Source organism: Amblyomma americanum, chromosome 3 (genome assembly GCF_052857255.1).
Source record: "Amblyomma americanum isolate KBUSLIRL-KWMA chromosome 3, ASM5285725v1, whole genome shotgun sequence".
Lineage (NCBI taxonomy): Eukaryota > Metazoa > Arthropoda > Arachnida > Ixodida > Ixodidae > Amblyomma > Amblyomma americanum.
The window spans coordinates 143,962,694-143,984,095 of NC_135499.1; the positions used below are offsets into that span (position 1 = coordinate 143,962,694).

The 21,402-nt window shown below is 42.8% G+C and overlaps 3 protein-coding genes across 3 annotated transcripts in view; 2 read left to right on the forward strand and 1 right to left on the reverse strand.

Annotated features, from left to right (window-relative positions):
* The window catches only part of Phm (Peptidylglycine-alpha-hydroxylating monooxygenase), a 49,376-nt gene extending 41,312 nt beyond the window's left edge, over window positions 1-8,064 (forward strand). Inside the window, exons 11-17 of the mRNA XM_077658115.1 lie at window positions 1,020-1,050; window positions 1,143-1,226; window positions 1,441-1,488; window positions 1,612-1,675; window positions 2,861-2,912; window positions 5,552-5,618; window positions 7,791-8,064. Of these exons, the coding sequence (XP_077514241.1) occupies window positions 1,020-1,050; window positions 1,143-1,226; window positions 1,441-1,488; window positions 1,612-1,675; window positions 2,861-2,912; window positions 5,552-5,618; window positions 7,791-7,932 (488 nt within the window). The 3' untranslated portion in view covers window positions 7,933-8,064. The remainder of the gene's footprint in view (window positions 1-1,019; window positions 1,051-1,142; window positions 1,227-1,440; window positions 1,489-1,611; window positions 1,676-2,860; window positions 2,913-5,551; window positions 5,619-7,790) is intronic.
* Window positions 8,065-15,746: 7,682 nt separating this feature from the next.
* On the reverse strand, window positions 15,747-17,841 carry LOC144125060 (elongation factor Tu-like). Its single transcript, XM_077658118.1, has one exon. The coding sequence runs from the start codon at window positions 17,808-17,810 to the stop codon at window positions 16,419-16,421; it is 1,392 nt and encodes a 463-aa protein (XP_077514244.1). The 5' UTR covers window positions 17,811-17,841; the 3' UTR covers window positions 15,747-16,418.
* Window positions 17,842-17,897: 56 nt separating this feature from the next.
* LOC144125059 (serine/threonine-protein kinase ULK3-like) overlaps window positions 17,898-21,402 on the forward strand; it is a 29,525-nt gene continuing 26,020 nt past the window's right edge. The window contains exons 1-5 of the mRNA XM_077658117.1: window positions 17,898-18,027; window positions 18,103-18,243; window positions 18,317-18,437; window positions 18,528-18,632; window positions 19,100-19,243. Of these exons, the coding sequence (XP_077514243.1) occupies window positions 17,932-18,027; window positions 18,103-18,243; window positions 18,317-18,437; window positions 18,528-18,632; window positions 19,100-19,243 (607 nt within the window). The 5' untranslated portion in view covers window positions 17,898-17,931. The remainder of the gene's footprint in view (window positions 18,028-18,102; window positions 18,244-18,316; window positions 18,438-18,527; window positions 18,633-19,099; window positions 19,244-21,402) is intronic.

Consider the following 21,402-nt stretch of genomic DNA (forward strand, 5'->3'; position numbering starts at 1 on the left):
TTACCGATCCCGCATGAGTGCAGATTACTGAAATGCCCTTACTGTTCCCTTAATTGCCAACCAGATCTATTTCACCTAGTATATGGCACTGCTCCTTCTTTGATCAGGCAGGGACGCCTTGGCAACCAAACATGCCGCACCCACAGCCGCGAAGGCCCTCAGCCAACTGCTTTCTTTCGGCCTCCACAGCACAAAGGAGGACCTTGCTGCCTATGGTAGACATAGTGGTCTTATACGAGCAGTGTGAGGCTGGGCTTCTCACCCCACTTATTTGGTTACTCATACCCTCTCTCTGATCGCGACATACCCTCTTCCCCATCCCCCAACCATGGCCACAGGCTTTCGTCTGCCTTAATAAAAGTTTATTCATGCATTCATTCAACCAGAAACATGAGCAAGCTCCGGCTCTTAGTGTTGTCCGCCAGCCACAGGGTGAAGTCTTCCTCCCTGGTAGCCATTAGACCAACTTCTTGAACTTGTCTTGTTCTTGAAGCCTTTGTTCCAAGAAATGTTCACAGTACGTGGCGAGGATCCATATCAGCGGCAGGTGTGGAACATTTAGGACATGTGCTAGGGACTGTTTCTTCTTGAGAGGCCCATTGGCACGTCACCGACTGGGTAAGAGCCGCCTCCTGGCCTGGGTAAGGGACACCTCCTGTTAAATTCTGAGGGAGGGGGCAAGTGAATGGGGGACTAGGGTCATGTGTACTTCTCCATAAAAAGGACGTCAAGATGGGAAGAGCAGGGCAGAGATCAGAAGAGAGGCTGGTTGGGGAGGCATTTGTGGTTGGGGCTCAGTGCGTTAGTACATCTGCTCTCGTCTGGTGAGCATTCTGTGCATCTTCTTGAGTCCAATGTACCTGGATGCGTTTTGTTATTTTCTTATTGAGGGCATGTATCTCTTGAGTTATGCTTATAGTGTCTCTGAAACTCTTTTGACTTGCCTAATAGCTTACTTTCGAGTAGATATTGCATTGTGGACTGTACAAAGAACTGCTGTTTTCATTCTTGGCTTTCAGCGAGAAAATGCGCTTCAGAGGTACTTGAAAGGTGAGTAGAGCATACATGTATTTTTTTATCGTTCAGAAGTGTGTTTGGCTAGCACTGCTTTTTACAATTTGAGATCAATATGCTATTTGCAGTCCATTCACTAGCCAAGATATCTCACTCGAGGAGTACGCTGCCAATGTCAATGATTCCGTGAAAGAAGCACGTATGCTGCTAGCGTAAGTAGACTATCCAAATCTGCCTATGTAGAAGCAAGTAACCACTGGTAGAAGCTGTCTTTCAGAATGTTTGCTCTGTTTTTTTTTTTTTTTCATTTCACTTGAACATCTGCTATGTCAGAGTTTGCCCGCACTGTGCTATGTTAAGTGTCCAGAAAGAAATCTGATCGGAAGTTTGCTTGGACTTTTGAGTCAGTCTTGCTTCACCCTTCAGTTTGCAGCTGGCTGATGAACAGAAGAGATTGTTGCTATCGGGGGACAGGTGAGTTATATTTAATTTTATTGCCGAGTAGTCACTCTCTTGTAAATTTTTTTCTTGTGTTCAAACTTACTCAAATGTCCCTAAGGACATTTTATCTTACATGTATTCTGTAATTTTCTACAGGGAGTTGAAGGCCCTTTGTGCTGAGAACAGTCGTATATGTAACGAGATTATGAAGAAGCAGGAGGTATGTACAGAAGTCAAGGCTGCATCTTTTAAGAATCGCAGCCCGTTGTTAATCTGTGACCTACTCTCAGCAAGGAATGTTGATAAGAATTAGCTTAGCTGGACTGTGTCCCACCAGTGCTTCAGGAGCTGCAGTGCATAGCAAACTGCTGGAAAGTGAACAGCAAAGATTAGTTGCATACTTCAACTCCACATATGTCATGGATACCTTGTTTTAATTAAGTGACACTATGTAGACATGTTTTAATAGTTCGCAGCCTCCTGCAATACATGTACTTTATATTTGCGTTAACAATATTAATTTGTTTGGGCTTGCCGTATAGAATCTGTATACATATGTTCATACTCTTCTTTGTGGCTAACTTGGCCCTAAATTTGTGCACCCTAAGCATTCATGTTTGATGTGCAGTATGGCAATATTGCACTTTCTTTTCTTAATGCTTGAGAACAATTTCTGTCAGTGCTAATACATGCAAGATGGTGAGTTAGGTGAGTTGTACGTTATTCATCTTAAGAAAGGAACCGCAAACTAGGGTGACCACAAAAAAAAGGCAGGCGACAACACAGGTACTTTCGCAACTAAATTGTTGCATCAGTGAACGTCCAATTACTTTATATAACAAAGAACTTGACTACATTGCCACCTTGCACTTGTAACTTTTTGATTGTTTATGTTTCTGGTTTTTCGGCCCAGTCAGGACATTGCTTTCGTTTTTTTCTTGCAGTTCTTGTTTAGTTCTTTATTGGTTGTTTTTGACAAGGTTTAAAAGTGCTTGTTTTTCAATAAAATAACTGAGTTGTGAAATGCGCTTGTGTTGTCGTCTTCCTTTTTTTTTTTGTGGTCGTCCCAGTTCATGCTTCAATCCCTTATTAAGATGACTAATACTCATGGACAGGTAGGTACAACCATTGTCAAAAGTATGGAGCCCAAGTGTTTTGCTCATGGGCCATGCTGCATGGCTCGTTATGCATCACCAGCATTCCAAATCTCTTGGAGGTGAGAGAAACTCTCATCTGTACTCCTCAACAAGTTGGGACTTCCACAAATGGTACAAGAGCCCTGTCATCTGACTCAGAAGCAAATCCGTCGGTCTCTTGTCTTTTGTCAAAGGCTGTACGTGCGATTTGAAAATGAGCTACAACATGAAAATCTGGTCACAGTTGTTTGCTTACCTTGATATTTCAGAAGCTCGAAGAGGCCAATGAGACCATATGGAGATTGAAAAACTCTTACTGCCGTAAGTTTTCTTCCAGTGGTGTGAATTCTTCTCGGGTAGCATAAATGGCATAAGCCATTTTGTTCTGGTGGATATATGCAAAAGACAATATCAGCCACAAATGCTACAGTTTATACAATGCTCACTTAAAGCAAACTTGGTTGACCAGCTAAAACATGGGCTTATTTCCAGCTAACATGCATAATGGGTGCATGCTAAAGTGCTGAAGTGTTTATGTTAAATATTCATGCAAGTGACTAGTTCACGAGGACTCCACTGTCACTTTTACTGTGCTAATCTCGTTCAATCTGACGAGATCGTTCCCAATAATCCCCGGTTATCCTTGTCCTGCACAAGACACGTCCACCCTATTCAAACAAATATCTTAATTGCATCACCCCATCATATACAACCTTCGTCCGTGAAGTTTCGAGACTGATTTATTTTCTTCTGTAGAAATGATTCCCCAAAACAAATGTTGGTGCAAATGTGTAGCGCCACCTTTCGGGCTAACCTGAGCTGTTTATGTTAATTGCTGTTGCAGCTGCTAGATGGCACTACATGTGAAAAAATACGTTGTCACTAGTCGTCTGCGCATTCTACTGTGAGTGAATGTGGAGAGATGCATGGCCACCTCGAACAGCGTGTGAACATAAAATTCTGCGTGAAGCTTGGCAAGACAGGCACACAGACGTATGAGCTCCTTCGTGACGCTTACGGCAACGAGACATTATCATGGGCGCGAGTTTTCAAGTGGCACAAGAGGTTTGTTTCGGGGGAACGTCGGTGGAAGACGACACAAGGCAAGGGCGCCCTTCAACCTCGCGGAATGAAAACAACGTGGCTCGGATCAGAGAAATCGTACAGCAAGACTGCACCCTTACAGTCCCCATGCTATCAGATGCTCTCAACATTAGTAAGACAACATGCCACCAAATTCTGCGTGAGAACTTGGGGAAACGAAAGCTGAATGCCAGACTTGTGCCGCACTCCCTCACATAGGACTAGAATGACGCGCGGGCATCAGTGACCGCTGACTTGCTCACCAAGGCAGAGAAGGATGCTGCATTCGTTGACAGCATCATTGCTGAAGACGAAACATGGTGTTTTCAATACGATCCTCAAACAAAGAGGCAGAGCGCTGAATGGCGGTCCATAAGCCCTCCGGCGTCGAGAAAGGAGCGGCGGCAGAAGACTAAAACAAAGACGATGCTGATAGTTTTTTCGATACCAGAGGTGTCATACACCACGAGTTCGTCCCACAAGGGCAGACGGTGAATCAGGAGTTTTATATCCGCGTGCTCCAACACATGCGTGATGCACTGCGACGCCGTCGCCCTGACTTATGGGCATCTGAACAATGGAGCCTTCTCCGCAATAACGCAAGGCCGCACACTGCTCTCAGCGTGACAAAATTTCTCACCAAGCACAGCATTACTGTACTTCCTCATCCGACATACTCGCCTCACCTCTCCCCATGGATTTTTTCCTGTTTCCTCGTGTGAAGAGACCCCTAAAATGTCGCTGGATAAGGAGCGTGGAGGCCATTGAAGACGCTACGACAAAGGAGCTGACAGCCCTGCCAAAAGAAGCATTTTCCAACTGTTTCCAAGACCCCAAGAAGCGGAAGCTGTGTATAGACTGCAAGAGAGATTATGTCGAAGGGGTGCTACACAAATAATTTCAATGTTAAATGCATTTTTTTAATGGACTCAGTCTCGGAACTTTACGGAAAAAGGTTGTATTTACCCACTGGTAACTTTATACATCAGCATGTACTATAAGCATCAACCAAGTAAGAGTAAGACAACTGAAACACAGAAACGGAAAAAAGTGGCAGAGTTTTAACGTAGCTAAACCAAATATACTTGTGAAAGCATGTGTTTAACCCGATTGGCTCATGGTTTTACTTTGGTGGGTTGTCAGCACGTCTTTTCGATGATATTAGACTCGGATTATGCCCTGATCGAGGTTAAACTGGTCTGATCTGTTCATGCCACAGATGGAAGTTGATGAAGACGACTATGTGCAATGCACAGCATGAGAATGCGTTGCAGTTTAACACGAGGCGTGACATAGTGCCCTCATGCAACGGCCAGTGAAGCTGATCTGTTTGCGCTGCCGTAGGTTTGAAACCCAGTCATGGCAATATTTATTTTATTTCTGCATGGGCTGTTGCTATGCTAGCATTTGCCAAGGCCACCTTCAAAATGAAGCTTCGCATAAACTCAGTGAGCCGATTAGACCTCGTGAAGTAGTGCTTTCGCACTAAAATATAAGCTGCTACAGAGGAGATGCAGGCAAGGTTCATTAACACTTCTGTGCATTATTCCTTGTGCCTTCACAGTGTAAAAGTTAAAATTAGTAGCACTAGTATTCAGTCTCTTTAACTTATTCCTTATCGCTTTGCTGTTCAAACCTGAACTGTCTTGTTTGTATTTCATTTTTTGCTGATAGTACATCATAAACTTTCATTTCTGTGTGCTCTGTACTGTGCATTGGTATTTGCAAATTTGGTGATGTAAGCTTGTATTAAATGTGAGAAAGTGAAATGGATATTACAAAATTGATTTCTCTGATTACTCTTAGATTTAATATGCCAGTAGTGTGTTGGGTATCCAAAAAGAAAAAGATGTAAAATGCCACTGCAAATTTTGCAGGTCTCATAGCAAAAAAGATTCCTTTGGAAGAGAGCCTGGATCAGGAAAGCAAGTTGTCACCAGAGGAGTAAGTTTGGGCTACCTAACTACATAGGTACTGCAGCAGCCTAAAATTGATCCATTAAACAGAAAAATCAATCTAGTGTGAATGTTGTTTTTAGCACAGGATTATCCCATTAAGCTGTTATTTCCTGTAGAAATTAACTCCAAATTTTAATGATAAAGGCTTATATTGTTTTATCACGTCGAACAATATAGTCAGGTTTTTTTTTAGATTATTTGCAGCCTTTGGTCAGAGCAGTCACTGTGTGCAATTAAAAGTTAACAGTGAATAATTGCGTGTCGGTGTGCTGGCATACAGTAATCAGTTGCTATGGCTATGAATTATCTTCTTTTCTAGCAGAAGCAACTTTTTCTAATTGCTACAAGTCTTGTTATGGCCTAGTGACTTAGGCATCATGTTGTTCGCAGTTATCGGTATTTGGTATTCTTTTCTCTTTTTTTTTTCAAAAATGCCCCTCTACATTTCAACTGCCACTTGACCCTGGCTGCTGTACTATCAGGCCAGAGTCAGATGCTAACATCGCCGCATATGAACAGAACTTAGTGTTCTGTCTTCAGTGAAGACGACAACAGTGCGCCAACACCAACGACGCATTTAGAGCTCGAGCTTGCTCTTGAGGTCTGGACTGGTGCCGCCGCCACTGGATCAGTTTGTGCCACGGTTACGCCGCCAGCCCTTTCAGCATTTCAATAAACCGCTCTTCATGTCGTTTAACATTCTACTGCAATGAGCAACTTACATGAATCATTCACCAAGCGGTCACACATTAATATAGCGTGGCACACTTGAAGAACAGTGCAAAATCACGTTCGCAGTTGAATCTGGTACATATTTGTTGAAGTCATTATCAAAGGGTCGCCGAGGACAAATTGAAGGCGGCCTCTGTCGAAAGACAACAGCATTCTAACGACAAAGAGAGCGTTCTATTTGAAAACAGCTCTTTTATCACTCAGTCAGTCAGTCAGTCAGTTTTTATTTGCAGGAAAATCACTTCATCCTGCGGGTGGCAGAGACTAAAGGCATGGTTGCCTGGCGAGGTCTATGCCCCCATAACAAAAGGAGCAGCCTTCAGCAGTACAGCAGAGAGCTGATACAAAAAAGAGAAGCTGCGTTACAAATAGTACACGCATACATCCTATACAACATGGCTGTACTTAAGCACTTCACTACACCGCCATTCACTTCAGAACGGTGGGAAAGAGTTCTTCTCGGTGTAGACGTCACAAGTGATTGCTTGGAAAAATTTTAAATTCAGTTTTCTCAGCCATAATTGTACCTTTTGCTGCCAGAGAAATGTTGATATAACCCGAAAGAGCCGGAGAATCAAATTTTACGGAGAACAATGATTCAATGGAGTTGTCCTTAATCTCCCTTTAAGATTGCTTAGCATGAACACTAAGCTGTCTACTAAAGCCTAGAAGTTGCCATTAAGATGCTGTCACAACAATTCATAGCTTTCTTCTGTTCCATGTAGATACATAAGCAAAGCACTGGACTTGCAGCTCTCTGTGTTCACTTTTCAAACTATGATTGCATGTTACTCAGTGCACAGTAATTCACTACCATGTCTTTGAGGTCACACCAACAGGATGCATGCTATGCTATTTAACTCTCAGAAGGAATCCCGTCATGTAAAATGAACGTCAGACTGAAGTCATTCGTGAAACATCTCGGGTCAACACTGGTTTGTTTGTGCTTGATACCACAATGTACTCTGCCACGTATATTGATGCAGTCAGTTAGGCAGCAGCACGCTGTTATAGGGTCAGAAGTGTTAGGCATGCATCAGGTCACTTCTGCAAAAAGGCTGCTAACTTGCCACAAGCATTTTTTTTTTCTTTAAGATTTGTTCGTTTCTTGCAGTGTCTCATGCATTTCTATATAAAAGTATCATGAAGGTGCAGTCAACGTAGTTAAAAAGGAGAAAAAGAACAGCTGGAAAGTTCCAAACTTCGTTTGAAAGATTTCCGAAGATTTGTCTTTAATAAAATGTTAGCTCAGTGAACTCAACTGTGCAATAGGCTGAATTTGTGAGGAACTTATGCCTTTATCGTGAATTCAGGATATTAAAAAGTGTAGTAGTGTTTGTTTAGCTGAGATTAGCTAGAAGAGTGGCTTATTAGCCTCACATTTACAATTCATTTTTGTTTCTTTTTATTTATTTGTTTTTTTCAGGAAGGCAAAGCTGGAAGCAGAGCAGAATAGGCTGAAAGTTCTGAACAATGTCCTGCTGCAGCTAATAGTCTCATCCGGAGTGAACTGGAGTCAAGACAGCCATCTCTCTGCTCTAGTTGAAGAGGCTTCAGAGTTAATTTAAATTCTCACCTCATGAAAATTTACAGTGCTTTATTCTGTGGAGATGATTGGCTACTAGATATTAGCCCATTTTAAATTATCACAAACTTTTATAGCTTGAGCTCACTTTTAGCTTTGCTAGCTCTTTCATGAAAGATCACACACAGGCAAAAAACTAGACAAAAAAAGAACGGTATTCATTCATTTTTTGTGTGCATGCATTTTATCTACTCATTTTGTTTGCACTGTTTTAGTGAAATCTCTTGGCCCTGGCTGCCAACAGAACATCATTTTGTATATACCAGTGCAGTGTTGCCCACTGCATCCTTTCCACAAATAGTAAAAAGACTTTGCCATTTAGCACATTAAAAACATGATTTCCTTTCGGAGCTGAGTAATTAAAATACTCTGAAATGGTATATTGGGTACAGATGCAATGGTACACCCTGAAGATGTATTTAGTTTCACTGCAATAAAGCTTGTCCACCTAATGGTAAAACATGCAGTCTTCAATGCTGGAAATGCATGCACGGTTTAGGTGCTTTTTGACGTAGCAAGTGTCAATATGGTTCATGAGATGATGCCATGTGTGCCTGTAAAGCTCTGGCAGATGTAATTGACATTAGGTGCTGTGTTACATTCCCTTAAATCTCGCCAAAGCTATGCTGCAAAGGCCAGTGCAGAGTAATTATTACTTTGCAAATTCAATGAGTGCAGGTTAGTACACAGCACAGACCATTGCTTTCACATTCAATGGTCTGCAAACATGACGTGCAAAACAAAATTTCATATTTCTAAAGCAAAGCATCTCTGCCCAAAGGTTAAAATAGGTGTAGGACACCCTCCGAAATTCTAATGGTTCATACTCGGTCAGTGCAGAGTATATTAAATCTCTTCGTATGCATGCCTTCTCTCAATTCATGCACTGTAAGTTCTAATTTTCTCCAAAGAGTATCCGTGAACTATCAATTTACTGCTGAAAAATAATACTAGGTAATATTGACACCGCCCATTCATCGTCGTCGTTCTACTAGAACCACGAGAGCGCGGAATGCGCGCGCGAGCTGGCCTTAGAAAAAGAAGCCGAAGTGTCTTCAAAGCCTTCAAAGCCTCCTGCAGGCGCCTCCCGTTCTGGCTCACTTCGACGTAAACGCCGACACGGAGCTCCATACTGATGCCAGCAACATCGGCTTAGGTGCTGTCCTGGTCCAGATCCAAGCAGGTCAAGAACGGGTCATCGCTTACGCAAGTCGATGTTTGTCACCAGCCGAATCAAACTATTCCGCTACCGAGAAAGAATGCCTTGCCATTGTATGGACCACTTCGAAATTCCGACCGTACCTTTACGGCAAAAATTTTAAGGTGGTGACCGATCATCATGCCTTATGCTGGCTCGCAAGCCTTAAAGACCCGTCCGCTCGCCTCGTCCGATGGAGTCTGCGGCTCCAGGAATACGATATGACTGTCGTGTACAAATCCGGGCGCAAGCACTCTGACGCCGATTGTCTGTCCCGCGCCCCAGTAGATCCTTCTACCGACGCCTGTAATGATGACATCTTACTGACTGCTCTCAGCGCCTCCTGCCTCGCTGACCAACAATGCGCCGACCTCGAACTTCGAGACGTAATGGAATTTCTCAACGGCAGCAACACGACCGCCCCACGCGCTTTCAGGCGCGTGTTGCCATCTTTATGCATCCGCAATGGTCTTCTGGTCAAGAAAAATTTCGCTCCAAACAATACGCAATACCTAATCGTCGTACCGCCTACCTGCGCAATGAAATCCTCCAAGCCTCCCATGACGAACCCACTTCTGGACATTTGGGCATAGCCCGTACGCTAGCCCGAATCCAAGAGAATTACTACTGGCCTCGTCTCCGTGCTGATGTCACTCACTACGTCAGAACATGCCGAGCCTGTCAGCGTCACAAGGTACCGTCAACCAAACAAGCTGGGTTTTTGATGCCCATTAGACCACCCACAAGGCCCTTCCAACGAATAGGAATGGACATGCTGGGTCCGTTCCCACGTTCGAACTCTGGCAACAAATAGATAATTGTCGCGACGAACTACCTTACCCGCTATGCAGAAACGTTAGCTCTACCCAGCGGCACCGCTTTAGAAGTCGCTAAGTTCTTCGTGCATCAGATCGTACTCCGCCATGGGGCACCTGAAGTGCTGATCACTGACAGAGGCCCTGCGTTCATGGCTGAGCTGCTGCAGGAGATCTTGGTTTACAGTCATACCGACAACCGCCAAACAACGTCGTACCACGCTCAAACGAACGGGTTGACTGAAAGACTGAACCGAACCCTTTCTGACATGATTTCCATGTACGTCGATATTGAACACAAAACGTGGGACGAAGTGCTTCCTTATGTCACCTTCGCCTACAATACGGCCACGCAAGAAACAACGCAGATGTCCCCAATCCAACTCGTCTACGGCCGTGCAATGACGACGATGCTCGACGCAATGTTACCACATCTGGACGACTCTAGCCTTCACACTGATACCTACACGTTCCTGGAACGCGCCGAAGCTGCTCGCCAACTGGCCAAAGTTCGAATTCAGGACCAACAACTTCGAGATGCAGATCGCTACAATTGGCGCCGTCACGACGTCCATTATGCGCCTGGCGACTGTGTGTGGGTGTGGTTCCCCATTCGGCGACGAGGACTGAGCGAAAAACTCCTCCATCGCTACTTCGGACCATACCGCGTGGTCAGGTCATTGGGCGACCTCAACTACGAGGTCATTCCCGATAGATTTCAGAAGTCCCGACGGTCCCCGTGCCCTGAAGTGGTTCACGTGGTCCGCCTGAAGCCTTATCACGGTCGGTAGCCTCGCCCACTAACCCCGTTCAGTCCTTCCGACCTCTCCACTCACTCCCAGCATCGGGACGATGCTTCTTTTTGCCGGGGAGTAATGACACCGCCCATTCATCGTCGTCGTTCTACTAGAACCACGAGAGCGCGGAATGCGCGCGTGAGCTGGCCTAAGAAAAGGAAGCCGAAGTGTCTGGCTGCGAATGCTCCGCTTTTGGGACTGCTACTGACGTCCGCTGCAGTCACCTACTTTGACGTATCCAACCGAGCTGTACCACCCGTGACAATATTTCTCAGCATGTTCAGTTTCTTTTTGTTTCTGCACACTCTAGCTTGCCTTTTGTGTACTATTTATATTATGACATTCATCATAGTGAAGCACAAGTTGTTGCAACCCTATATCGTAGACGTGTACTGCGATGATAAAAGCCAAGTATGCATGGCATCTTTGGCATATTCGCTTTTGACGCCACTTGAGTATGGAAACCTCTTAGTGCGCTAGCACTACTACCTGCAATCACGGATTTTGCCGGGGTCTGTCCGAAGCCACGGCGTCAGCCTGAAGCGTGAGAGATAAGTAGATGGCCGTGCATGCATCATGTGGTTTAGCCAATAAGGAGGCGCGGTTGTACAGCTGCAGCCAATGAGAAAGCAGCTGTATAGCAACTGCGGCTGCATTATGCAGATGGTGTGGGATTTTCGCTGGGGACTCCGGACGGAGCTGACATATGTCACTTGCGCTCCCTCAAGCACTGCCAGAGCACTATACTTTGCATTTGATTAACTATGCAAATCACCTGTCCTTTTTATTCACAGGAATTGAAATCGTTTGGCACCTAATCTAGGCGCTAAGAAAGGGGGTGATCTAATTGTCCCTAGCCACAATAAGGCTCAATCTGGTTTGCTATTTCTGCTTCCATTAAAAAAAATTGCACGCTGCTTATATATACATCATTTTACTGTGTAAAGCTTCACTAAAAAAATAACGAAGCATGCTGATGTTACTCAAAAATAAATCTACGAATGTTTTTCTTTCAATAAAGAACACTTTGCAACCATTTAAGCTACAGCACTGATACCTGTCCCGTAAATGTTGATAATTACTTTTGCTGTTGTTCCTAAATAAATTTTTAAATGCTGGTAGTTCAATTTTTGCATTTCATGCAAAGCCGTATGTGCTTACAAATGAAGTTTAAACTAAATGCAATTGTTTCTTTTCAGTACCTGTACCAGGCGTGTTGTAAAATCAGACAAAAAGTTCAAGCTGAATGGTTTATTGGTTTCTGCAAAAATGTCCTTTAAAGACATGAAAATAGTGTTTTCAGAAACTGCAGTTTGAAGTTTTTTCACACAGTCACTATTCAATAATTGAGGGGACACATAAGTGACCTTAAGAATGGAATGTGACAGCATTAAAACCAACATTGCTGCTACTTATTTATGTGCATGTGTCAGTTCTTTCACCGCATATGCAATGCGAAATGTTTTTAAATTTGAAATTTATTGAAATTTGGGCAAAATACAATTTGTCTAGGTGAAGAGGGCTAAAGGTGACTTGTATTTTGTCTGAATTTCAATAAATTTCAAATTTGAAAACATTTTGCATTGCGTATGTGGTGAAAGAACTGACACATGCACATAAATAAGTAGCAGCAATGTAGGTTTTAATGCTGTCACATTCCATTCTTAAGGTCACTTATGTGTCCCCTCAATTATTGGATAGTGACTGTGAAAAAATTTGAAACTGCAGTTTCTGAAAACACTATATTTCATGCCTTTAAAGAGCATTCACCTGACTAGGCCCTAAACACCCTGCATTCATACAGCACAGTGTGGACATGAAAGGCATTTCAACAAAATTCTCCAAGAATATCGTTAGATATCACATACAGCAAAAAACACAAAAAATATTACAGCAAAATTCTGCAGAAATACCATATGATTCCACATACAGCAATTAAAAAAAGATTTAAAAAACACGCTTGTTACAAGTCAAAGTAATTGAAAAAGAAAATAACCACAAATGTGTTCCCTTGACAAAAGAGAAAGATAGCCAGAATGAAGGGGATCGCCTGGAACACAGCAGTAAATATACTAGCACTGCAGTTCCTACAAACATAGTCATCGTATCTTTATTTGTACGCACGTAGTCATGCGCTGATTAAGTCTGCCGAGAACCTGTTCCAAACTTCTTGTCTCGCCCTGTGTCAGCTGCGTAGTCCCCTTTTGTTTTTCAGTTTTGACTTCACACCGTGGTTTTGCGACCTTGTGTTATCATTGCCCTCGCGACCAATCATTGACTTTTGTGACTAACTCAGGACGTGAAATTGAATAATGTGCAGTGCCACAGTGGGCACGTGGCAACTGAATTGAATTTGATTTAATTAATTTAATTGCCAACGTCACAATGGGCAGGTTGTGATGATGTCACAAGGTCATGTGACCTCTCTCGACCAATCGGAGATGTTTGTTACAGTTGCAGGACGCAAAGCCATATGATGTTAAGTCTGATGCTATTGCATTGTAGATTAGTCTGATGGTGTTCAACATCATTTTTTTTAACTGCATTATGAAGCTATTCTTCGACGTTCCTTCATTGTTCTCCTCCTCTTTTTTTGTTGGTGTGCTGGTGTTGTTGGTGTGTTTCAGTGCCACATTACAAAATACACTTACCCGTTGCAGTGGCTTTGGCATTCAGCTGCTGATCCTGAGGTCACAGGGTCGGTCTCGGCCATGGCGGCCACATTTTGATGAGTACAAAAATGCTCAGATGCTTTGCTATATCTGCACTTCAAAGAACCACGGGCGGTTGAAATTATTCCAGAGCCCTCCACTACGGCGTCCATCTTAGCCCATGTGTCGCTTTGGGACATTAAGCACCGCAATTTACAAAATACACTTGAGACATATTGGTTTGCTTAGAATGTGTGCTTTTGTGGACTGGAAGAGAAGCAATACATTGTTGTGTTTGCACTGCATTCGGTAGGTTGCTGCCAGCTTTCTTATTCTCCAAAAATTAGGGTGCATACAAGCAAAGCTGATGGTGGTCCAACAATAACTAGCAGTGCTTGTGTGGCTGAGCTGCTTAAAAGGAAGACCTTTTTTTTTCCAGTTTGTTGTCTAGATGTTATGGAGAGAAACCACATTTTCAGAGCTTTTTCTGTCTTGAAACCAAAAAACAGATATGCAAACGATGCCTGCCTCAAGTCACACCGTAATTAAAGAGCAAATTGGTGTGGTGGGCACAATTCTAAAATACCTTCTTGATATTCAAAATCAAGTTACTTTTTTCATAAATTTTCATAGTCTTATTTTTAAAGGTGAATAGGCACCAAATTTTCGTTGCATGTTTTCCTCTTGTAATGATGCCCAAGACATTAGCACTTGTTGATCACTACATGGTATTCGCCTACAATGGCTTAATAATTCATAACTGAATTTCTTCTCTTACGCAGTTTCAGTTAACGTTGCTTTCAGTTTCAACAGCCATACGATGGCTGTGACGTAAAAGTTTAGTATACACCACATGAGGCCTGGAAAAGCTGCAATGTGTCTACTTTCTTATTTGTTTCATTTTGGCTCTTGAAGCAGGCTGGCTTTAGTGCTGGCGTAAATTAAAATGACAATGCAGTTATAATATTATAGATTTTTCTTGCCTCACGTGACTTATACTGAACTTCAACATCACAGCCATCACTGGGCTGTTGAAACTGAAACAGAATGAGAGAAGAAATTCAGTTATAAATTATTTAGCAGCTATAGGCAAATATGGCACGTATGGCTGCTAAATATTTATAATTAAATTTCTTCACTCAAGCTGTTTCGGTTCCAACAGCCGAATGGTGGCTGTGATGTCGACGTTCAATATAGGTCATGTGAGGCATACTCACAAACGGTTAGACACTTGCTTAGGGTTTTCTTTATTTTTGCATTTTATAAAATAACTCATAGAGCTCATGTACGCAGCTATCCTCAACCTCATCAAAGGCAGAAGGCGCAAATATCCCCAGCCACATCCTCTGCTAACACAATATGAAGCGACATGTTGGAGAAGATTCCAAACGGGAGCCTTCCACAACCTTCACATTCTACATAAGATGTATCCGGAGCAGTATAGGGATACATGTCCGTGGTGCGGGGCAACTCCCACGCTGTACCATATCACATGGGAATGCATACACAATGTAGCTTTCCGAGGTAACAAAGAGCCAAATGCGGAGCAGTGGGAGGACAGGCTAACCAGCAGCCAGCTCAAGGTCCAAAGAGACCTAGTGAGCCACGCATGCTGGATGGCCAGGGACAGTGGTGCCTTGGACTAGGGGCGCCACCCACGCTCAGCCTGGAAGACATTGGCAATCTTCGGGCAAGCAGCAAGACTCCTTTATTAGAGCAATAAAGTTTATTCACTCACTCACTCATAGCTCTATAGCATAACCAAAAGGTATAGTTGTGCCTCATACAGCCTCTTCTGAAACATAGGTTGCAAAGAAAATTCACACTAGTCCCTTTTTGCCAATAGAAAATGATACGTTTTGCATGCAGTTTTATGCAAATAAGAGGTTTTGAACTGCCATCTTGGATAGTATCCTATATGCATTTTTGATGTTGCCTAGCCTTGTTTCAGTCTTCTGCAAGCCAACAAATTCTTTCTGCAGCTTAATGCCACAATTCAGCCAGTCCATGGTTTCCTCAGCGCTGTAAAGGCATTCAGAAAGGATGCACTGTCAGAAAAGTTAATAGATTTGTCTTGTTTGATGCTGATTACCCACAATTTAGATGGAAAAAAAAATGATAGCAATGGCAGACATTGCATTCAATGCAGTCAAAACACCACAAGTTCTAAGAGCCAAAGCCACGATTTGGTTGTTGTTTTCCTTGTATTTGGACAGCAAGAATTAGTGAAATAATCAGTATTTCTCTACACATGTGCACTCAGTAATTAGGTGACTATGTTGAAGAGGTCCACAAATAGATTTCATCAGTTCTTAGACCACAAGCAAAACTTGAACTGGGCACATAATATAGTCCTGGTTAGGAGCATTTTTTATTTTTGCCATTTGTGGACACCTGTTCATTCCAAAATGCTGGTATAACAGAACCTTAAGCACACAAAATGAACAAACCAAAATGCTGTATGGTAACTCTGCAAAACCATGCAACAACAATCTATTAGCTGAGCTAGACATTCAGTGAGGAACTTCATGAAAAGCCATATCATGGTCATATCATGCACTTTTCCAATTCAATCTGAGATATACCTATAGAGACTCTGCCTCTTTAGTTCACAGCATTTTGTGGTAAAAGAGCCATCATCATGTTTAGCTAATTCAGGTCTGCCTCATAACATCCACCTTTCAATTACCTCTCCTGTGCACAAACTTTGTCACATCCCAACAAATTTCTTAACTTCATCTAATTCTTTACAACTTCTGACTATCATTCCCGTGATATCCAGTAATTACAACAGCCCACTGGTTATCTGTTATGTGCATCACATTCTTTGCAAGTTTTCCTTAATTTCATGATTACTTGACAGTTACTCGATACTGACCAGAAATGAAAAATAAAATGAGGCAAGTAAGGGTGTGAGGTAACAAGACACACATTTTATGCATTATGCATAATATATGTCATTATTTCTTGACACAAGTTCTAACAATGATTTCGACATTTTCCAAAATTTATGATTCTACATTGCTAAGATCAATCTTGCCAACTTGGGCAGTGGTGGCCACAACATTTGGAAGCATCTTGCTGATAATTCCAGTTGCAACAGTCCGCTTCTCTTCGCGGATTGAAAAGTTCTGACCCGTCACCATGAACATCTTCTTGGGTAACGTGAGCTCTACCTCACCAAACTCTCCTGGCATAAGCATGCTGTCTCCAACTACATCTACGCGACAGGGCATTGTCCACGTACGACAGTACATAGGCATGATGTATTTCTTCGATACAGGCTTTGACCTGCCGCCCTCTTCTTTGCTTAACAGGTAAAGCTGCGCAGTAAAGCGGTTCCCCAACGGCGCCGATCCAGGAGCAACGACGGTCATTCCACGTTCGACATCGTGTGTCTTCACGCCGCGGACTAAGCAGCCGACGTGGTCACCGGCCAGACAAACGTCAATGGGCTTGTTGAAACGCTGTATTTCTGTGACCACCGTGCGGATAGTCTGGTCAAAGCCAACAATATCTACCGCCTCGCCTTTGCGCATCGTTCCCCTCAACAGTGTGCCCACAACGACCGTTCCCCTTCCCCGCACGTTCAACGCGTTCTCCAGGGGCATGAGCAGAGGGCCAGTTATGTCGCGCTCGGGTGCTGTGAAGTAGGCGTCCATTTCAGAAAGGAGCTTGCGCACGGACGGCAGACCATACTCGGACTCGTCGCCTTCCATGGCCCTCAGCGCGGATCCCCACACCATGGGCGACGCGTCGGAATTCTCGAACTTGTACTCTGCGAGCAAGTCGCGAAGCTCGAGCTCCACGAGTTCGAGCATGTCCCTGTCCACAATGTCCGCCTTGTTGACAAATCCTATTATCTTTTTCACCCCCAGCTGCTTGCAGACGAAAAGATGCTCACGCGTCTGCGGCATGCAGCCATCGTCAGCGGCGACTACAAGAACAGCGCCATCCATCTGACTTGTGCCGCAGATCATGTTTTTGATGAAGTCGGCGTGTCCTGGACAGTCCGTGTGAGCATAGTGCCGTGCATTAGTACTGTACTGTATGTGCGTCGCATTGATCGTGATGCCTCGCAGTTTCTCCTCGGGTGCACGGTCGATTTCGTCGTACTTGATGAAATCGGCGAATCCGTCAAGCGAAAGGGCCCGTGTGATCGCCGAAGTAAGCGTTGTTTTTCCATGGTCAATGTGACCAATAGTGCCGACATTAATATAAGGTCTTGCGTCCTCGCTTGGCTGTATAGGCGGCGGCTTTAAGTGCTTGAGCGAGTATCTTCTAGTAACTTCGGCTTGACAACTCGATGTTGAGCGGCATAGTAGTTTTAAGGGCAATAAGTAAGCGTCTCTAAACGCACAGAACCGAAAGCTCTGCGCCAAGCACATGGACAGCGCCATGTTTTCTGTGACGCGAGGAACTGAGCCAAGCCGCGTTTTCGTATCAGTGCTATCAGTTACGAAAAACGAAACTGCGGTTATGTAGATGGTAGTTTATTCAGCATAACCGAGTTTCGGTCTCATGGCTCAGCTGTATGAACACAAGCTTCCAGAGTACATTTTCACGGAGAAACTTGGGCAAGGAACTTACGCGACTGTTTTCAAAGCGTACCACAAGGTAGTGCGATTGTATCAGAAACTATAAATTTGCTTCTTAGTAGTTTCTAATGTTGTTCTACTTTGCATGTTTCAGACAGGAGCACGACGAGTCGTTGCCATAAAATGCATTTCCAAGAGTTCACTCACCAAGCAAGCAACCGATAACTTGCTCACAGAAATTGCAATATTAAAAAAAATAAAGAACGAGCACATTGTAGAACTCATCGACTTTCAGGTAAAAGCATATGTGCTGTATAGAGATGTAAGGTCGACCGCGATGTATTAAAATTGAATCTTCTTACATGCAGTGGAACCAGCAGTTTATTTATCTCATAATGGAATATTGTTCCGGCGGCGATTTGCACCGGTATATACGGGCCAATAAGCGGCTTCGAGAGTCTATTGTTCGCAAGTTTCTCCAACAGCTTGGTGAGGTGTTCTGCGCTGTCTTGCTTAATTGTTTGCTTGTTTGTTTTTTACTTTGTGTTAAGTGCTTAATAATTTCTTTTGCTCTTGCAGCGAAAGCTTTGCAAGTTCTGCAAGAACACAAAATTGCTCACATGGACCTGAAGCCGCAGAACATTCTTCTCTCTTCTGTCCGAAATCCTTCATTAAAGCTGGCAGGTATGCGGATGTACCGAATATATAAACTGGCTGAGAACGTCTGCTGTCATGCCAAAAATTTCGGAAACACGATTTTTTTTTTCATTTCATTTGTTTGTATGTACAGTTTTCATTCAGGTAATACAATATTAAATCACTTTCTCTATGCAGAACTGAGCTACAATATTGGGGTTTACAAAGAAAGAACTTAAAAATTGCATGGCCTGTTATGTCTGATATAATTTTGTGCTATTCTGTTGTAATGACGTGTGTCGAGTTTTACCTTGTTACAGACTCATCATTACTATTTTCTCCTTATTTTCAACTATATTGCATTGGAGGCATGACAGACAGGAATACTGCGCTTTCAAAATATTTTTAGCAGAACTGAACTGAACTGCATTATTTGTACAACTTGCATTATACACATATTTTCACTTCTGTCAAGTTCATTGCTGAAGCTGGTTCATTGTATTTGGCTTTTGCAGATTTTGGGTTTGCACAGTACTTGCAATCAGGTGACTTGGCCAGCTCCCTTCGAGGGTCTCCATTATATATGGCTCCTGAAATGCTTCTTAGTGACCATTATGACAACAAAGTGGACTTGTGGTCTGTTGGCATCATCATGTATGGTACGTTGACAGTTGATGGCACATATTAGGAAAATATTTCTGGAAATGTAAGCAGAATATTCATGCACTTAAAGAGACTACTAATGTTGTATGGGTGGCAGAGAATGTAATTAATCCACATGTCTTTCACTTAACTGGTACACTACAGAAAAGTATTCTCGCTGTTTTGGACATGCAAATTTTCCGGGGAACCTGACTACAATGATCTTGCGTTTGGCATATTGTGCTGACATCAGATTATCTTTATCAATTCAAACTATGTTTTTTATTTCAATTACTTGATGAATATCCGTCGCATTGGCTCAGTGGCTTAAAGTCGCAGGTTTCGATCTCCGCCATGCTGGCTGTATTTCAATGAAGGTGCAATACAAAAATGCCCATGTGCTGTGCATTGTCAGTGCATATTAAAGGACAGCTCTGCCATTTTTTTTTCCCTACAAATTATACTGAAACTTTTGCATTAGGTTTCCTGTGGTATTCTGATCCTTTATAATAAGTAATTACTGCAGTTGCTCATAATAAGGAAGTAATTAACTTTGTGCCAAATTGTGCAGCTGGGTGGCATTTTATTCCAGTGCTAATTAATCTTAAACTTTTCTATTTTGTGGCATCAATCAGATTTCTGTGGGCAACCTTGCATGCGTGATGCCTCTAATGGGACACCGTTGATATTTGCTGTGAATCTGCAGATAGAAAAAAATTCAAGCATGTTTTTTGTCTTTCCAGACAAATATTAATCAAAGCTGTAAAAGAAGTGTAATGTGATAAGCGACTCAGAATGTTCAAAAATCTTTCAGAGCTGCCCTGTGTCTCATTTCGGGACATTAAACCATGCAAGTTAATTTATAACTTTGAGAATTCATAACTTTTACTGATATTTGCCTACTTTTGTTGCCTCTGAATTCTATCTTCCTAGCAAATGACACTGTACAAAAGGAAGCAGTGCTGACTCTGGGAAATCTCTCTCTTAGTTTTGGCCAATATTTTCCCTCAGCCTTGATTTCATTTAATGTGCATGTTGTGGCTTTGCACATGTGCAGATGCCATGCTAAGTTTGAGTGCAAGCTGTCCTGGCTGTTATCTCTGAAATAGAAACCGTTTTGGTGCTGTGTCACCACACTCTTTCAGCTACTTAATGTAAATGAACATATGTCAAAGCATTGCTGTGTGACAAACAAGAAATCTTCTACTTATGCAGTAGAAAAAAAAAAGCAATAAACAAGTGCTGGATTCATTTTCTTTAATTCGGTTTTAGCCGAGAAAGGTAAATAATCGAGGTGTACGCCGCAGCTTGCTGGCTGTGGTCAACAAAGCGCAGAAGTAGAAGTAGACAACGAAATCATTAGATAAAGCAGCGGTGCATTTCGAGGCATTGCTTCGCTTCTTAAGCACTTCAGACCGAGGGCCTCCACTACCTTGTCAAGCCTGGTAGAGGAGGCTATGCCCTAATTGGGGGTCTTTCAGGTAATAAAGTGATGTGATTTCTAATAGAATAGTGCCTCTGCTGACTGACTGTCAGCTTGTCGGAGCCATTACTTTGTTAAGGAGATTTTTTTTTCATTGCTTGTAAGGACACCGGCAACATTTGTAACCACAGCATGTCAATGTCAATGGAAAACCAGGCACAAGTGTTTCTGAAAAGTGTCATGATCCGTCGCGATGGTTCATGGATGCTTCCATCATTGCTATCATCATGTGGACTGCCTAATGCTAGAAACTCTGAAACCAGTGCTCTAAACATGACCATTTATTCGTTAATTACTGGTACCTCAACTTCTCTTGATTACAAACAATTCAAGATAAACTACATATGACTTTTGATCACACAGTAGAGCCCATATACCACAAAAAAAAATATCAGGTAATTCTTCGATGGGAAATAATATTCGGTGAAAGAAACCAGTTCCATTCTTAAATAAACACTATAAAAAAGTCGCTGAATTTTCAAAAAATAAAAACTGAAATGTCCTACCCCTGCTTGTACCACAGGCACATTTTCACTGGGAAGAGTTCTCTCTAGAAGCACTATCCACTTGCTTCAACTATACTGATGTCCAACTGAAACTGCTATTACTTATATTATGCATCAAGCCAAATGGGTTACTGATAAAGCACTACTGTGAGAGCTGATCTGCTACTGTAGTCGATGCCCGTAGCAC